The 20,393-nt window shown below is 32.6% G+C and overlaps 1 protein-coding gene across 4 annotated transcripts in view; it reads right to left on the minus strand.

The window, feature by feature from the left end:
- Cadm2 (cell adhesion molecule 2) overlaps positions 1–20,393 on the minus strand; it is a 1,008,835-nt gene that overhangs the window by 232,774 nt on the left and 755,668 nt on the right. For all 4 annotated transcript variants that reach the window (XM_015478645.2, XM_015478644.2, XM_015478643.2 and 1 more), the window contains one exon: positions 3,173–3,322. In XM_015478645.2, coding sequence (XP_015334131.1) covers positions 3,173–3,322 — 150 coding nt within the window. The remainder of the gene's footprint in view (positions 1–3,172; positions 3,323–20,393) is intronic.

The following is a 20,393-nucleotide window of genomic DNA, read 5'->3' on the forward strand; positions in this document are numbered from 1 at the left end:
GTTGCATATTAGCCAAAAAATCCACCTAGTGCCTCATGTTCAGTGAAAAAGTTCCTGGTCATTTACATTTAACCTCTCTGAAAAAACTCCTAGGAAAGGGTGTTCTGCTTAATTCTCTTTTAGATGATCATTCCTTCTGTTTTGCTCTCGTGCAGCTGTCACTTGTACAACAGCTATGGGTTGCTCTTGACTCTCAAATCCATGCTTAGCTTCTGCACTTAGACTCTGGCACAGCATGGCATATTTGTTTACTTAAGATAAGCCTTAGGATTGAGGAGAGTTAAGCAAGCAAATGCAGACAAAAAGATGGTGTGGAGAAATTGTGATATGGATTCCTTAAAAATGCTTTACTTTTTAAACTCTTGCATTTAATGAACATCACTGTCCAGAGCTTCCATCAGCTAAGACATCATGTAAGACCTGAACCACCAACATGTGAAGGAATAGATATTAGAATGCCATTAATAAAAGGATTTTTTTCATTTAGTACTTTTCATTAAGTTATTACAATTGATGATTAGAACCACAACAGAGTGAAAAAAAGTTTAATACCAGTGTCAGAAACATGCTATGCTACACACACACACACACACACACACACACACACAGATCGAGAGACTGGCATTTTGCAACATAACTCTTAAGTTGTAATTTGTGAAAGAAAATGTAAAAAAAGCAAGTACATACTTCAAGAATTAATATGATCAGAAGCATTTGGCATTTTATGGCAGTATGAAGAATATATTCCTAAATATTCCAAACATACTATGAGCTTTTTCTCTTCCATAGTTATCCCTTAGAATTCACGGCATCTCCTTATTTCCCAGTCTTTGCAAATAGCATAAGCTGCTCTGTTTTTACAGGAAGGAAGCATTAGTTTGAAATACTCAGATTCAGTTTTAGCTTTAGATGTTCTGTAGAAGGTAACTTATAAAATCATTGAAAGAGGAGGCAAGGACATTTAATATAGATTTTGTCTTTGTGCCTAAGGACTTGACCTCACAATTGTAGATGCCACTGTAAACATGACTCTCAAAGATCTCTTTAAAAAGTAATACAGGAACTGTTAAAACAACAACAACAAAAAAGCAGAATTTGCTATTTACACCTGCAGGATGAATGAGCAACAAGAAAATATATTCTAATGTTGTAAAAATTCATAGCCATTGCTTGGGACAATTTTTCATTGATAGAATTATACACACTTTCAAAAAGTGCTACTAAGCAAAATTGTTTCATTAAATGCAGGCACAGAAAATAGCAATAGCAATGTACCTAAATTAATATATTTTATGCTATTCTAAATATGTACAAATAACCAAATTAAAAAACTAAATAGTATAACCATTTACTATACAATGATGTGCTACATAACTTAATAGTTACCTGTAGTTGAGTGTCAGTAACTGAAAACTTGGAAGGCAAAACCACAGATAATAGAGGGAATTCTGCATATGGAGTTAAGTTCTAAGTTTTCAGGCATTCATTGGGTATCTTAGAACATATTCCTCATAGATAAAGGGGTTGGGGCTACTGTACTCAGATATTTGGAAAACACAGTTTTCAATTTTGGTTTGAAGGTATTTTTTTACAAGAGGTTAATATTAAAATGAGTAGACTTTTGATTAAAGCAGATTCCTTCCTATAATGTAGGTAGACCTTATTAAATCAGTCGGAGACCTTAAGAGAAAGTCTGAGGTGCCCTGAGGAAAAGGAAGTTCTACCTCCAGACTGCCTTTGAACTTGAACTGCAACATAAACAATTCCTTGGGTCCTTAGCTTGTCAACCTGCTAGCTGTCCTGTCAACTTGAGCCAGGTGGACAACAATTTTTTCTTTTCTTTCCTTCCTTTCTCTCTCACACACACTCTCTCTTTCTCTCTGTTGCGTTCTTTCTTTTTTTCTTTCTATCCATCTACTCATCCATCTTTTTGTTTGTGTTTCTTTAAATTACCCTGATTAACACACTTTTCATTTCTAACTTTCTTTTTTAATAGCATGTGTCTTCTACCAATAAACTCTAAAATACGTTTGGTTCATGTTTATTATCTGTGTTTTTTCTTGAAGAAAATATACCCTATAAAGGCAGAGACATTGATCTCTCACTCTAATGCTTGGTACAAAGTGACACTCAATAAATATTTGTTAAATCAATGAATTAATGTCTTATCAGCCTTTTTATATATTACATATTTTAAAAAACTAAAAAATTATTTTAAATCTAGAGCACTATAAAAGGCAAAAGCTATACTAGTGAACAAAATATAGTGAACACATATTTTACACAGATTGGGCATATTTATTAAACTTTATTTGGTTTTATTAGTTAAAATGAAATTAAGTTATCTTACTGTTATTCATAGAGTAATAAAAAAATTATTAAGACTATGTTAAACAGATAATATGTAAATAAATATTTATAACATCTGTTGTTTAAATTTATTTAAAGCAACCCTTCCATATTTTCATTACAGATCATAGACTCCCTTTTTCATCCATGTTATAACAATGGATGAAGGCTTAGAAACTTGGTACACATTATTAGTTGTTTATGTGAATTATAAAATGTAAGTTTCATTACTACTCTAAAGAAATTGAACCAAAATCTATCTTTTATCCAATTAGGAGCTCAAATTAATTAATGAATTCTAACGTGACTTTAAGTAAATACAGTTTATTACCTAATTTTGCTTATTTTAGAAACAGAAAGACTTAACCTTACTGTGGAACTAATTTCTACAATTTTTACTTTCAGGCCCAATACATGAAAATAAAATTATTAAACTGTCCAAAATCATATAGGATCTTAAATCATATAAAATTAAAATGAATGAAAATAATTGTATACTACCAGGAGTAAGAAAAAAATATTCAAACTATACACAAGACAGCTACAAGAATTAAAAAATAAAGTCCATAGAAAGAAGGTGATAAGTCATAAAAGCATTTTAAAAACAGAATTAGAACTGTTTATTTTATTAAAAAGTTGACATAGGTTATCTTTAGTGTTTATGACTTGCAAACTAAAGTATTTAATATTTAACATGTTTAAATACAAGCAGCAGCAGTTTGGTAATCAAAAGGAATAATTTGAATCATCTCAGAAAAATAAATTCATTATAATTAGGATATTTCAGAATATGATTAAAACATGTAAAAGAAAATGTATTCACCTTTCTTGTCATCAAAGTACAGAGTCTGTTGAGCTGGATTTGACCACTGGAGGGAGGTGTTATCATTTTGATCAACCCTGCAGGTCAAAATTGCTGTTCCGCCTTCAACAACCGTTACATTCTGTGTTAGTGGAAACTGCCCTTGGCTGCCTAAAAGGAGATTAAAGAGAATGTTGATTAAATGAAAGTTATAAAATGATTAACTCCCCAAGATCTGCATTGGACTTCACTTCTTACTTTCAATAAAATTTAAACCAACACAATAACAACAAATCTATATATTATGAAAGACAGAAAAATAATTGAAAATCCTTAATCAGAGGATGACACTTTTGATGTACTGTTATGACTCCTTTATACTCCCTTACATGTTCCAAAAACTTCTTTCTCTCCTAAGCACACATAAAGATTTACATTCAAACAGTAACATGATAATCATTAATTTTCCCTGGCCTTGTATTAATTTTGTGGTGCTAGATTGGGTCATTGCAGAAGATAAGGCAATGAATAATTTTGGATGAATTGAACTCTCTAAAGGAGCATATGAAACACATAAAATACTTTTCTGATAGGTTTTATAATGCTGAATAAAGTCTATGAAATATGAATATTAGAACTTAAGATTCAATTTTTGATAAAGGAAATTATAAAAGAATCCTATTTCACCAGGGTTTTTTTTCTTAAATAGATGTAACTGTTTTTAGAAATACAAAATGTGTTATAGAAAGCAATGTGAATATTCTTTAAAGTATTTATCCTGGAGAATATCCATCAAACTATTACAAAAGCCAGTCATAGTGGCACACACTTATAGTCCAAGCTACTCAGGAGATTAAAATGAGGATCCCTTGATCTCGGGAATTCAAGGCCAATATGCGCAAGAGACTTTGTCAAAGGAATGAATAAAATATATATCTATATCTATCTCTATATTTATATATATATATAGATATAGAGATAGATATAGTGATTACTGTAACTCAGTAGATTCAGGTAATATTCTTTATCATTTCATTTTGTAATTACCTGCTTTTCTCCAGTGAATATATAGTTCTTTTATAATCAGGAAAATACATATTCTTAAATTACCCTTGTCAATTTTGGTATTATTTCCATGTTCTCAAGTTTTCCATTTTCCTAAGTATTATACTAATTTATTAAAATAATTCATGTAATGTATTTAATAAGTATACTTCAAATAGTTAAAACTAAACTCATGCATGCAAAGAAATTATAGATAAGTTTCACTTCACTATGATCTGGAGATGAGCTCCGACAAGTCTGATAGTGAGGATCAACATGGGTAAAAATTATTTTCTAGAGCCAGGTTAAAATACCATTATGTGAGCAATGTCATTCATTAAGTCAAATACAATTTACATACGCAAGAACATTAGAAGGACTTAATCACACCCATGAAATATATTTCCCTTTTCTTCTTTTGTTTTATAATGATTCTATCATTACTACAAGCACCACTTGAGGTTATGCTGGAGCTATTGGCATAAAAAATCTTATTACCAAAAAGCCTGTTGATTGGCACCATAAGAGACAGAAGAGCCTGAAGGGAAAAATTTCTTTCCAGACCTTACTGACACAAGCACAGAGGTTCATGACCATGTTATATAATTAGGCCTATCAAGAATAAAAATCTGATATCAGGAGCTTTGTCTTCTCAATGCCAACCTCTTAGAGTCACTATGGCAACTCCCCAGGATGTCTCCCTGTAATCTTTAGGGTGGAGTTTTAAAATTGAGGTTAGGATTTGTCTGGAATAAATTCTTTGATAGTTGACTTTAAAGTCAACCGGAGCCAAAGTGGGATGTGCTTTGCTGACAGCTCAGAGGTGACCTCGAGCAGGGAAACATGGAGAACTATCAATCTTGTGAAGTGAGGTGAGGCAAAAAACAGCATCAGAGAAAACATGAGCTAAGACAGAAAGAAGGAATAATTACCAGAGTTTAGCTCATAAATATGAAGCTCAATATGGTTTTAAGACACGTTTTTCAGGTTCCTTGGTATGAATGTAATGCATAAATTGAACAATCTGGGGATGATTCTTTAAGTAATAAAAAGCACACAACTGCTAATAAATATACATAGTTCTACTCAGATGACATTTTGACTATCAACTGGTACATAAATAATGCTGTCTGCCTTTTTAAAGAAGTGGAAAAAGTGCAGTGATGCTTGCAACAATTTCATCCACTACATTTGCAAAATAATTTTCAAAACATCCCCATAAGAAAATATTATCCTTCTCATTTCACAGATGGGTAAACTGACACTGGGAGGTTAAGTGATTTTTTTTCCCATGGTGAAACAAAGTCAATGAACCATTTGGAGTTTGTTCTGAAAGTTCAACATTTTTATTCTTACTTTCCATAAAAACTGCTGTGTCATAATAGCTTTATTTTATTTAAATGTGAATTAGACAACAATAAAAAAAGTGATCGTTTTTAACAACAAAACTTAAATTTTAAGTCAAATAAGAGAGGATTTTAATATTAACTACCTTTAAATCATCCATGCTATAGAGAATTTAATTTTGATAACTATTTCAGTCCTTTTTTACTGGCCTACTGAGGAAAGAAACTGGTATTTGTTAGGGTCTTCTACATGCCAGGTAGTTTACATATATCAGCACACATGAGCTTTGTCCTTCCAGGTAGGAGATTAGGACAGTGTCCTCCATCTTTTCCCTGAGTGGATTCTGACTTTAAAGTACTATGACTTCAGTTCCCTGGGACTTGCAGCCTAAAATCCCTGCAGTCAAATAATTTAGTTTTTCCCAATAGAGAGCAAATTCATGTGGAGAATCTACTAATCCTAAATACCCTTAGGATATGTGGTTTCCAAAATCAATTCAAAAGCCTGTGTTATAGGCAGTCGAACTTCTTCTCTGGGGTCTGAATTGCCTTTCACTTGTGGTTATAACCTGCAGAGAGCACAGAGTTAGCTACTACTTTTCTCTTTTAACTCCTGATGGCTCAAGGTTGACATTCAATCTAAGAGAGTCTTTCCAAAGAAATTACTCATTTTTTCAGTTAGAAAAATTAACATTTTATCAAATTAAGAATTCATCCTCAATTCATTTATTATACAGATATTTTGTGGGACTATAGGATTTGTCTTGTATGGATCAACATTGGAACTATGGTTCAAGGAAGAGAAATTTGCTAAGGCACCTGCAAAACTATCAGAAACTTCAGAAGAGATAGTGATGTGGAGGAAGGAGACAATCTGCTTTGGTACAGTACTGATCTTGTTTTTCATCTGCAAGGATTGCTAAAAGGTACCACTTGTTTCATGACCTCCTTTTAAAATAACCTTGACTCTAACTGAGCTCATCCTGATCCTAGATTTTAGAGAAGTCATTCTTATCAAAGTAGCACATGATGGGATTTATGAAACTTCCACTTTGGAATCTCTGAAGCTGGCTATTTTTTAAGGATCCCCGTTTTTTTCATCACTTCTGTTTATGTCCTCTTATTATCTATATAATGATCTGTCTTTCATACTTAATTCTACATTAATTAAGATTATAGTCACAAGGCATCTAATCTTTGAATCAGCTATGGTACCCAACCTACTGTATTGTAAACTAAAGGTGTTCATTGTCTAAAGTGAATGTGTTTTCTTAGAACAATGACTGGTTTTTATAGGGGAATTTGTGACAGCAGCATGACAAAACTATTTCAAGCCAGCTGCATTTGTTCATGGATAAATTGAAGGGTAGAGGTAGAGACTAATTCTTCACTGAGAAAAAAAAAAGTACAGAAAAAGGTCAATCCTAAGAACTTTAAAGATATATTAGTGTCTTAAGATATTTTAAGTTCTGTTTCAAATAAATAAGAAGTGTATGTAAGAATATATAACCAATAGTAATTAAGAACAGAGATACCTAATGTTATTTCAGCACTGAAATGGGACATGAAACGATAGAAGTATGGCAAATATGTATACCAGAAAGAGGAAAAAATAATATACAATAATATTTCTTGAATATTAAGTAAAATCCCTCCCTAAGCTTTCCTAGGTAGATGGATTTCTACAATTCTAAAAGCATTTTACTTTTCTTTTGTATCCAGTTTAATAGTCCCTTTCCTATCTTATCTCATTCCTCCAACATTATTAAGCCAGCTTTAAATATATGTGAAATGTAGCTAACTTGAATGGGGTGTTCACAATGTCCTAGGTCACTAGCTACAATTCTAACTGTGCTTCCTGTATTGATGATTTAATCTGCAATGACAAGCTTGTCATCATCTCTACCTTGATATTAGGGAACAAATGCACAGAGACCTTAAATTATATTCCCATAGTCTCATAGCTAGAAATCACACGAACTGTATTTTGAACTCCTCCTGCACTTTGTTTTCATATCTTACCTGCTTAATCACAGAGTGGTTATGAAAATAAACTGAATTTAATTCTGATTGCCTAACTGTGATAAAAGAAAAACATAATTTGTAGAAGCATTTTCAAAGATACATTTAGACCTACATACCTATTTTTAACAAATGAAAGGATGTTTAAAATTCTAGAAAAACCATGATGTGCTAGAGCTGGCTCACACAAATCCTGAGACTCTAGCTCTCCCCACTTCGTGCTCAGTGACATAGGTTTGGTAGGTTGAAATTGACCACAGAGGGAGTATTTTCACCATGGAAATTGGCAAACATTACAGGTCAATAAACTTCCCCATAGAGCAAGTTGTAAAATATTTATAGCACACCACTGAAAGATGTCATTGATGTCTCTTGTTGGGGCTGCTGCACATGTTTTTAGCTCCCTCCCCCCCATCTGACCCACCTTTCTTTCAATAAATTTTTTCTAATGGGCCTCTATTTACCTTCCACTCTGTAGAGAGTAGTGCTAGTATTCTTAGGCTGCCACATTTATTTCTATTATTACCAGTGGTTTAAAAACTTTCTATAGCTATACAGATATCATTTTCTAATTTATTGCTGTGAAAGGCACTTTAATGAAGAGGAATAATTCAATATCCTGAAAAGATAGCTCTCCTGGCTCTGTCTTGAAATAGACTGAGCAGCTGCCATTATCTCTTCACTGTTTCCATCTGTTATATAATTATGGAGAGAATAGTTAAAATCTTTCCTTGTCAACATTAGGAACCAAGTTCAAAATCAAGTGAACTGAGTCTTGTCTCCTGTTGATCTTACTTAAGAACAATCCTTTCCTCACAAATTTCATGCATTTCTTTGCTGTATGACCTCTAAGAATTTAACACATTGTCACATAAGACATACAGAAGTCAAATCCAAGTTTATGGCCATCCTAACCTTGACATTGGAATGTGGGGTGTTATTAGAAAAAAAGGAGCAAAAAGCAAAATCATGAAGAGAGATCTTTGAGACCTGCAGTACTTTTGAAAGAGTGAAGGCAGCTAAAGATGCATGTTTTAACACTGATCCCAAAGTATGACGCTGCTTCCGCAAACAATACCATTCAAGCTTTGCTATCTCTTGAATGGATGATGAGCGATGGCAATGCTTTTCTGCATCTCTCTTCCTGAGCTTAAGATTAAAGGGGGCTACTACAGTAGACCAGTGCTCACTGCACATGAGTGCCTCCTTACTAAGAGCAATAATCACCTGAGATATATCTAGACAGAAGGGCAGAGGCTGAGGCTTTGCACAGCTGAGAAGGAGTAAGTTACAGTCAGTAATTTTTCAGAGTAAATGATCACATTTTATGGGCTATTTAATGGGAACTTAGGACCTCTCATTATATTTTTCTTCCTGAAAATGAGCAAAACTTTCTCAACAGAAGAGCCAGATTTAAAAACAGTGAAGAGGAACAAACAAAAACAAGACATGAAAAGAATTAAAGATATTGTTTTTCCAATGAGAGTGTGTAAAAATCTATACTTAGTGAAAGCTGTCAATTTAATATCCAAAATTATCTCTTTCAACAGAAATATTGCCACCTGAATCAAATAGCATACCTAATGTTTGAGATGTTTTCAAATACTTTTACATGTTCTCTCAAGAACCCCACTTAAATGCAAACCACTCTCCTCATCACAGTTCTCTTGTATGTGAAAAACACAGAGGCCAAATGGATCAGTCAATACAAAATATGTTCTTAAATCATTCTTAAATACAACATTCAACAAAAAATGACAGAAATAGGCAACACATTTTTTAAAGGAAGTACAAAGCTAGCCTACTATTCCTACTATTCTTAAAAACCTTTTCAAGTATTCTTAGGATTTTGTTCTCTGTCTCTTTCCCCACAACCCCCCTTTCATTCCATCAACTGGTTTGGGGTATTTATACAAAGAACCTGCATCTTAGAAAGTTCAAGATCATTCTTATTGCCTAAATTAGAGTCTAAAAATATACCTAAATGCACACACAGCATGCTATTACTTCCACTAAATTACTGAAAGCATTCTAAACAAATAACCTTCTAATGTGAAAGTTGTGGCTCAGTAGTTGTGTGGACTGAAACACATATTGCATACTGAAACCTATTGGATTGAAAAGCACTAATGTCATTAATGCAGGCTTGCAATTCTCAAGAGAAGAGCAATGAATGCTCTATCATGTGAGAAAGAAAATCAAAGGAAAAATTGACTGGTAACTAAGTGCAAAATATTTCCACTTTTGCAATGTCCGTCTGTTCTTTCAGATACTTAGAATTCTTTAGTTATTTTTTTCCTATCATTGAATTACAGTTTTTAGGTTTGCTTGTAAAACTTTCCTAGGCTTATAACATATAATTTTATTTTTCTTTGATTCTACTTCATCCTTTCTGGATTCAGCTTGCCTTTTAGAGTACAACACCTGGTCTCCACCTTCTGTGCCACCCCTTTGCCCAGCCACTATGGAGCATAGCCATCAGACTGGTGCTGCTTGCCAGTTTCCATAGAGACAGGAAGCACTTTGGAGACCTATGTACCATTGCAACTGCCAGACCAAAGTAAGGAAGAGACAAAGCTGGCGGGCAGTGGGTCTTGCAAGGCCAGGGAAGGTTGGAAGGGCTTTCTCTTTCTGATATCAGAGCATGACAGTGCCAAATTGGCAACATCAGTAGTTACAATCCTGTAGACCAAATCCTGGTGTTCACTATGGCCATTGTGAGTAGCCCATCCTGCTACCAACTCAGAAACAGAAGTACTTGTGTACCCAAAGCTTGGCCTTGGTCCTTCCTTGGCTTCTGATCCATGACAAAAGGCCCTTTCAGATTTACAGTGGCTCCAACTGCTCCTGACCCAAAGAATTATCATTCTCTGGTAGAAAGTCCTTCTCTCTTTTACTTTTCCAGAATATGATTATAGTTTTCTAGGACACTCAGCAGACCAGGAACCTAGGGAATAATCATTGCATTGTTTCCTGTTGATCTACACAGGTTGACTGAGCAGGTTACCCAGTTAACTATATAACATTATATCAAAACTAGCTGCCATTTGCAGTGTCTGGTAGAATTTATAATGAGACGTAATTCCTGAGTACCAGGATCAGTGCTGTCCCTGGAGAAATCTGTAATGTAGGTGAAACATAACATTAGTGACTTCCCCTCCATTTAAAAAATGTTTTGTGTAATTGTATACCTCAGCCTTCTCTATTATAATATTCCCAGCACAGTTATTATTTCTACATAAAATAGATTTTTCTAATTTCTGCCATTAATTTTGCATTACCTAGTCATATCACTAAGTTTTTGTTTTTCTTAAATTACAAAATTCTAATTTTCAGAGAATACTTATAAAACCCTAGGACATTTTGTTTTATAGTTGCTTTATGCTTTTGCCTAATAGTTGCATTGTTTAGCATGTATTAAAACATTACTTGATGGTAAGAATTCCTAAATTTTTAAAAACTTGAATATATACAAAGTCAATTCTTTCTATTCTTGGCTTATTTATTTATTTTTGCTAATAACCTTGCTAATATGCTAAATAAACACAAACTTACTTAAAAACAGTGATCTAAAATAAACACAATTAATCCAGTTTAATAGCCACAATGTACTTTTGATATAAAAACATTAAAATAGTTAAACGTGGTGACATAGTTCTTCAATTCAAGCTATTTGAGAAGCTAAGGAAGAAAGTTTGCAAGTTTTAGGTTGGTCTAGGCAACTTAGTGAAATTCTGTCTCAAAATAAAAAATTTTATGAAAAAGGCAAGAGTGTAGTTCAGTGGTAAAACACTTGAATATCATGTATGAGGTCTTGGGTTCACATACCAGAACACATACACACACACCCCAAAATATATTTTGTTTTGTTAATTTATTTGTATTTACTTAATTCCCTAAAATGTTTTGTTTTGTCAAATATTCAAAAAAATAGTTCATTGAATGAACATATCTGTTTTCTCAAGGTAAAAATGAGTTTGATGAATTGTTCAAATTTATATTCACCAGAATTCATTGCTTCTCATACAAATATACCTTCAAGTATATTAAAAACCAAATCAAAGTATATTAGAATCCAAAGTATATTAGAATCGAAATCAAAGGAAGTAATTTAAAAATAAAATAACAATTATATGTCTCTCAAGACAATATACAAGAATAAGGGAATTGTAAAATTCTGTTACTTCAAAACAAACTCACATGGTAATTATCATGTGTGCATAAAGTCATTTTGTCTTTCTAGAATATTGTTTGCAGGATGAATGAGCAAGACCTAGAACTGACTAGCTTTTCTCGCTAACTGATGAACACTTGAGAGGCATCCTTCCAGTGAAAAGAAATTTATGACCACAATCACAGTCTGGTTCACAGTGAAGCTCAATCACGTAACTAAATTTTAAATTGAGATGTCAACCTGGAGGAAATATTCTGGAAAGGAACACACAGATGGTAGGACTCTTCTGAAGACAGGGTGAGGGATGTAGTGCTGAGTGTACAATAATCAATCTTCAGGAGACAAAAAAAAAATTGACTGGGTGGGATGTAATTGTTTAAAATTGAAGTTCCTGGGAAAAATTCAATCAAAATTTAAAAGGGGGAAAAGTTATACATATATATTTGTCTCATCCAAGAAGTCCTAGAAAGTTCATATAGCTAACATAGTCTACATATTGAATGACCTCAATGGAAATTAAAATCCCTAAAACACATCTAAGAGCAAACTAAATTAAATAGTATAAGCAGTATCATTAAAATCCTAATTTCAAATAAACAAGTTTTTAGAATGTTCAAAAATATAAAATATTGCTAGCAAAATAAAATCAAGATTAAGAGGGGAGTTAAAAATAGAAAATATACAAGAATTTCAATCTGGTTTTTATGCTGATTTTCTCTTATTCTAAATGAAATCAAATTATAATAATTAAAATTAATCATTGCCTGATTTATTATTCCTTTGAATTTTTCATACATTTTGGAATCACTTTTTCCTTTGAATTGTGTCATATATAATAAATACTCCACAAACATAAAATTATGTTGACTATTATCTGAATTGCCTGTTCATTAATATTATTTTACTTTATTATTCTCTGCAGAAAATCAAAATGATTGCATTGGTATATTGAATATAGTTAGTCATGGAAAATAGCAACTTAGATGCTCTTTAGATTCAGCCTCTTCAAATATGGAGTGTGATACATTTTGAAATAATATGAATGTAAACTACCTTTTAATAATAAATAATTTCAATTCATATTAGACATTTGAACTATAAATATAATGTAATAATTTCAGAGACAATTTTTATATTTTTAATGGGTTTTGTTTATAAATCATACTTTGATGCCTTTAATCATTTTAACACACATATAATTGATGCTCAGAATATGCTTCTCATAGTAGAAACTTGGGATATAACTGTGGGTAAGATTAAAATGATTCTTGCCCACTCAGAGCTGAAAATGAGTCAGTAAAAATAAGGAAACACAAATAAGAAAAGACCTGGTTAAGAAGGTAGTAAAATTTCAAGTGAAATATAAACAACCAGAGAAAGCCATACATTTCAAAGTAGTCCAGAGACAAGGAAGAAACCAGCTCAGTACCCTGAAAAATAAATTAGCTGATGTTAAATTCCTTAGCCAGAGCAGAAAAGAGGTTGGCTGTGGAAGAAGATGGTGTGGAGCGAGTCGGGGAGGTCAAGAGACTGAAGCATGAAAGATGAGAGACAAATGAAAATGGTACCGATAAGGTAGAAAAGATCAGAGCCAGATCATAAGTTATAGGAAGCATACATTTTTCTTCCTGCCATCCCTTTAATGCAATGGCAAGCTATTGAAAGAAGTGATATGTCTCAGTTCACTGTCTCAGAAAACATTGTTTTATTAATCAATCATTATCTGTAAATAAAGAAGTTTTAATCTTGTACATGTATCATTGTGAAGTTATGTTTACTATCAAGAATACTGCTGAGGACTTGGAATGGTGGTGCATGGTTATTATCCCACTGATTTGGGAAGCTGAGGCAGGAGGATCTCAAATTTGAAGACAGATTAAGCAATTTAGCAAGGCCCTGAACAACTTTGTGAAATGCTGTCTCAAAATAAAAATTAAAAAATTCTGGGGGTTGTGGCTTAGTAGAAAAGCACCTTTCAATTCCTAGAACCCCCCCTAAAAAAATCTTAAATGAGAAAACAAAGAATTCACTGGGATTATTTATTATAAAAATTACAAATCCCTTGGGGTTTTAAAATTTTATACTATATATAGCTAACTTTCTGGTAAATGGAGCCTTATTGACTTGAGCTTGTTCTCAAATAGGATCATCAACCATATGTCCATAGACTCCTGACTTTTAAATATCATTGGTTTTGTAAGTTTCTTGTTATTTATAATGGTGGATTTATTGCTTATTTTTAAAACTGCAGTGTAATTTTGGAGAAAAGAATTTTTTTTGGTAAACTACTATGGATATAAACATTACATTTATAAGAGTTTTCTTTTTCATAGATATATTTTCCTAAGTGGATAATAGTGGTATGCTTTCAAATAAATTGTTCATTTCCAAAGATTTAAAATATGAGAGAGTAAAAACTTTTGAGATATTTTCCCTGTGTAAGAGTGTATTACATAAACTTATAAATACAACTCCTTCTTTGACGTGTATAGAAATGTTTACCAATTACAGAATTGTTATTCTTAAGGCATCCATTGGTGATATGAATACAAGATGACATTTAAAGTTCTCAATGGCACAGTCAGAAATGCACTTTCATTTTCATTCTCTGATAGGTATAAGATATTTCCTTAGACATAGTGGGCACACAGTTTTGAACACATGAACATTGTGTTCAAATGATAGCACCTTAATTATTTAAGTGTAGATCAATATGTAGTAACATATGAATCAACTTGGAATATTCCCTAAGGAGCAAGTTCCCTTTTGAAAAAAAAAATGTAATAACACAGTGGTTAATAGGATGTGTTTTTCACTGTTTGATCATTTCTGAATGCACAAAGATTTCATTAATGTTGATTTCACCCATCTTGTCCATGTTTACATGCTTTGATGTTTGAGCCCTTTGTAGTGCCACATTAGATCTAGGGGAACATTCCCCTACTAGAGCAAGTGGAAACTGCTGTGGGAAAATTTTAAAATGAAACTTGATACTTTGTATAGATTCGTGTAGATAAATCAGCTCAAAGAATTATACTTCTGATAAGGGAAAAAAAGGAATTAATACTATCTTCTCACATCCTTTTGGGCGGGGGTTACTCCCTTTTAATCTTCTGCTTGGAAAATAATAATAATGTTTTTAATGGGAATTATTAAAATAAAAATCAACAAAAATTGAGGTGGAATTTGAAAAAAAAAAATCTCTTCTGACTTAAATATTAGAAATCTTGTTATAAACAGTGTTTCAAAATGAAAACCACACAAAAAGACACATTTGTAGCAAGGCCAACATTTTCCAAACTACAATGTTGGAAGTGTCAACAACGGATTCCTGACCTTTCTTCTCATCTCTAGCACTCCCACAAAGCAGTCTCTTGATTGAATCATCTTTGCAATTCAAGGAAATCCCAATGTACACAGAATAAAAAGAGAGAACTAGAGGGAGATTGCTTTGTACTGGACTAAGCATCTATATGCCATTGAAGATTGGTAATGGAAAAATTAATTTTCAGGATTGACTACATGTCAATGTGCATGGAAAACATCCAGACAAGGCTGTGTGACAAGCAAGGCATAAGAGCCAAAGGGACCACCAAACTAGAGGCCTCCCTGGGTAAATGTAGCCCATATTGACCTCGTCAATATGGTAAAAAATGACTACACACATTCTGAAACATTTCAGGAAATTAACCTGTTGGCTATGGACATCCATTTCACATCAGCTGGATTATTACCTTTGTGTTAACTTGGTGTAAAACATATATGGTTGTGTTCTGTGGACATTGTTGGATATATGAAACCAAGAATTGTATTACTGCTGGGCACAGTGGTACAAGCCTGAAATCTCAGGGGCTAGGGAGGCTGAGGCCAAAGGATGGTGAGTTCACAGCCAGCCTCAGCAAAAGCAGGTCTCAGTGAGACCCTGTCTCTAAATAAAATACAAAATAGAGGTGGGGATGTGGTTCAGTAGTTGAGTGCCCCTGAATTCAATCCCCTGAACCTCCCTCCCCCCGAAAAAATAGTGTTACTACTCTAGCATAGTGGGCACTGCTACTATATTTTCAGAATGATAAGACTGTAACATCTCTGCATAGTCTACTTGCTGAGGTACAAGCTGTTCCAACATCAGCAAATTAGTTCGAAATTATACATGTTCGAAACTGTTCTTATTTGTCTTGTTCATTTTTTCTATCAGATTGCAACTAAATAAATTATGATATAGTTCATGATTTTACATAAAATTGTGCCACAGATTTTTATCTCAGGGTCCTAAAGCCTTACATGCCTTGACAAATCTGAAAGCAAAGATGTGTGCTAGTGCAGACAGATACATGATACATGATAGAGAGATAGATGATAGATAGATAGAACTTAGATCTGTCTCATTCTTTCAAAAAGTACACTGACATATTAACAATTGCTGACATTCATTGCTCAAATTTAGATATGTACTTAGTATTGTGTTTTTCAAATCAGTGCATGGGGAGAATATGTTATTATAATTCCAAATATTATCAATACCAAATTCTTCTCTGAAAGAAATTCTAATAGAAAATTAGTCCTATTGTTTTGTAGTTATACTTTATTTATAATTTTTTATAATTTTTAAAAATGTAGATCCTATATTTTTCAAGATATTTTTCCAAAATGTTAATGCACCCTTAGAAGTTACAAATTTTCAAATTCAGGGCAGTGGATATAATAAATCAAGGATTCAGAGGACAGTTGCAAAATTTGCAAGTGTTTAGCTTATTCACAGCAACAAAGGAATAAGATATTTTAAATGTAACTACTCTTGAAATGACAAATTTTGTGAGTGTGTGTGTGTGTACATTAAAAATCAGTAATTATATTTAGTAATCTAGTAATCGTTCAATAAACTTATGTTTGGAGCTATAATCCCAGATCCCACTATTGAAATCATTGACTATTAATCTTAAAGTAGACTACAAAAATTACCTTAAAAAAGAAGGTAGTACATATTCTTTTTTACAACATTTCCTTACCAGAGATCAACAAAAAGCCAACCCTTCATGATTTAGGTTCAAATCTCTCACAGAAAATTTCTAAATGCATAAAATGCAAAAGGTTTTGACTAATGGTAAGAAAATAAACTTGTATTTGTTAGAATTTGCACTGCATTAGCATTAAACTAATGATTTATAATGCCATGATAGCTGCTTTAAATATATATATGATGCTTATTTAATGAGAGAATTTTGACATGCAATGCACTTCCTTCATTTTTCTTGAATTAGCTTGCATAGCCCCAGGGCACAGGAAATATTGACTCATGTGGCAGGGTTGATAAGCATCAACTCTCCCTGCAGACTTGGGCCAGCAAGCTGCTCCTGAATCCAGCAGATGTTTCTACTGTCTAGGCCAATAGGAACCTTATGGACCTTTTTTCCTTCATGTCCTCCCAGGAGCAAATGTTAACACAGCAGAAATTTGGATGCTTGCCAAATGAGAAGCAGAAGAGTTGGTGAGAACATAGGGTACACTCTTATCCACAAATAGTGATCATCAGTAGTTTGAATTGACTCTTAAGCCATTTCTTACAGCTTATATTGTTCATTTGCTACTTCATTTAACCAAACCTTTATAATCCCTGTTCTTGTTACATAACAGCATTTATCTAAACATATAAATCTAATCCTAGAATATGCTAGTTATTTCAAGTTGTAAATAAAAACTGTAAATATCTAAATTAGGAAAACCATTTATTACTATTTTTAGTCATCTGAACAGAGAAATTGCCTAATATCCATTTGCAGATTATCATATATTATACCCAGTACTGATTTAAAAAATTCAAGAAAAAAATATTTAAAGTGTAAATTTAGTATTTGTTTTTACTGAATTTCATTCTTCTTGTTCAGTTGAATTTTAAATGTACTTTCTGAAGAATAAAATCTGATTAAATAAATGTGGCTATCCTCATCCATCACTCCCTCTCCCCTACTCTGTTTTGCTGATCCAGGGAACTGTCCATTGATTTTGTAAGATTTGGGTATTTAATGACCTATATCCAAATTCTATATTTTAAAATCTTGCATAGATTGTATGTAAGTTTTTTTTTCCTTTAAAGAATGCAGTAATTTAAGAGGAAAAAACTTTCAAAAGAGATAGAATGTGTTTCCTAGACTATGAAACTACTTATTTCTCTCATTTTTGTGAGGATTTATTTTTACAGTAGGACTTATTTTTACTGTTGACAAAAGAAAAACAAAGATAGGAAAGAAATTTAAATGAAGAAATAACAAATGTTTGTTACTTTTCATTATTCTAACAATATTTTTGAACACTTACTGTGAATGAGGCTCTGTAAATTCAAATGAAAATACACATATAGCATGATAATTAATAGGAGTCATTTTAATAAGGTCAACATTAAACATGTTTTATAGGACACATAATCTATACCAAAACCTACATTAAGAGGCGGCTGGGCATAAGCTTGGTTTTCATTTGTTTCTATTATTACTTTGGAAAGGGCATGTTGTTTTGAGCGAAGTAGCAAAGAATAAGTGAACAGAAAATGTTGATGGTATTTTAAAATGTTTCTTGTACAAGACATTTATGATAGGTGTGTTTAGATAAGACCCCACTCTTACAAATTTGTAATGCCAAACATTTAACAGTTTTTCTTCCATGTATTCTAATTGTCACAAACTGAATTTTACATTCCTTCAAAGATTGCTTGGACATTATGTAGCTTTGTGAAAGGAAACAGAATTTCTAGACCAGAAAGCTGGCAACCATTGCCATAAGACAGAGGCATTGTCAAGATTTAATTACAACAGAAGTATTCTTTGCAAGCTGTACAAACAGTTTTAGGTTAACAAGGAATCAAGATAATAATATTTTATACCTCATTGAAACAATCATAAATATGATTCCTGATTTTTATAATAAAGATAAAGCCCTAAGTAAAAACTACAAAAGACTTTCAGAAGGCTTAGAATTTACTAGGTAATAAATGAAACGAAAATACTAACAACAGGCCCTCAACTGTGCTCATGGCCTGGTATACACCAGTTTCATGTAATAATAATAATTAATAATAATAATAATAATAAATACTGTATGTTATGAAAAAGACAATAGAATACAGAACTCAAAGGGAATCCATATTCTAAAATGAACAAGTCATTCTTAGCTCAGTAATTCCAGTTTATGTTAAGATAAATGTATTCTAAATTCATAAAATTCAATTATTTCAGTAGCATTAATTTTAAATTTAAAAATGTGAAAAAGATGTGAAGACTAATTAGATGAAAGACAGAGTGGAAAGGAAACCATTGAGAATGAAACTTGATTTCCAGACAGGTAACAGAACAGATAGTGATGTCACCAATTAAGATGTAGACACAGAAGGCATACTAGTTTACCTGCTAACTTGTGCTGTTTAGCAAATCATCCAAAACAGTTTCTCAGATCAATATACATTTTTTTTTGTAGTTCACAATTCTGTGACATAGCAACTTGGATTGGCCTCAATGGGCAGATCTTGACTGTTCACCTCAGCACACCTAGGGTTAATTATCAGCCGTGTTTTTGGGAACTCCACTTTTTGGGAAAGGTTGCCCTTGGAAATTTCATATGTAGATATCACATGGATTAGACCTAATCAATACAAGGTTCTTCATAAACAGGAAACTATGAGCTATCTTGTGCATCTGGCAAGATGAACTTGTTTATTGATGGTGTCTAACAGGTATTTGCATATTATACGATGTAAATAAAGTGTATGAAGAATTTACTAGGTAATAAACAAGTTTATTTTACATAATCTTTAGAGTTTTTGCAAATATTTCTTGTCATTTGGGAAGAATAGATAAATGGACAAGCAAAAGGGAACCAAAGCAACCTCAGCAGAAATCCTCAGAGACTGAATAACGGAGTGACAAGTTAGCAAAGCAAAAAGAGCAGGTGCATGAACTCATATACATAAAATATATTTGAAATACTAAATATACTAAAACAATAGTTTGTATTTAGAATAGTATACATACACATATAGAAACTTTAATATTTCCATTAACAGGAAATTTAAAAGAATTTATTAAATATCAAAAAATATATATAAACACACCAACAATCCTGTTTTTATCCTTAATTCTCCTATTTCCAAAAGTTTTCCTAATGTTGCAATTTTTAGGGCAAGTGCCAAATCAGGTCCTGCCCTTGCAGAATTCCAGAAACCCTCTCTGTCCTCACACAGAAATCAATAAGAATTCTGCTAATGGCCATTGGTTGAGGTAATGAAGAAAAAAAATAACATCTACATATGCACACCTCATATACTTACCTATATTAAAATAAGCTCAGGAGTAATATCCATGAGTGAATCCACTTTGACTTTAAAGTTATTTCAGGAACATTGTTCATTGTTTCTAAAGGTCCAGACAGGCTACTATCACTTCTCTAAACTGAAATATTTAAAAAGCTTTTCTATAACTTCATTCATGTATAAGTTAGAACTCACTGAATAAGAAAGAACTTACAAATGCAGCATTTTTTTTATCCATTTGTCTATTGAAGGGCATCTAGGTTGGTTCCACAGTCTTGCTATTGTGAATTGTGCTGCTATGAACATCGATGTAGCAGTGTCCCTGTAGCATGCTCTTTTTAGGTCTTTAGGGAATAGACC

The sequence above is a fragment of the Marmota marmota genome, unplaced genomic scaffold (assembly GCF_001458135.2).
Source record: "Marmota marmota marmota unplaced genomic scaffold, marMar, whole genome shotgun sequence".
NCBI lineage: Eukaryota > Metazoa > Chordata > Mammalia > Rodentia > Sciuridae > Marmota > Marmota marmota.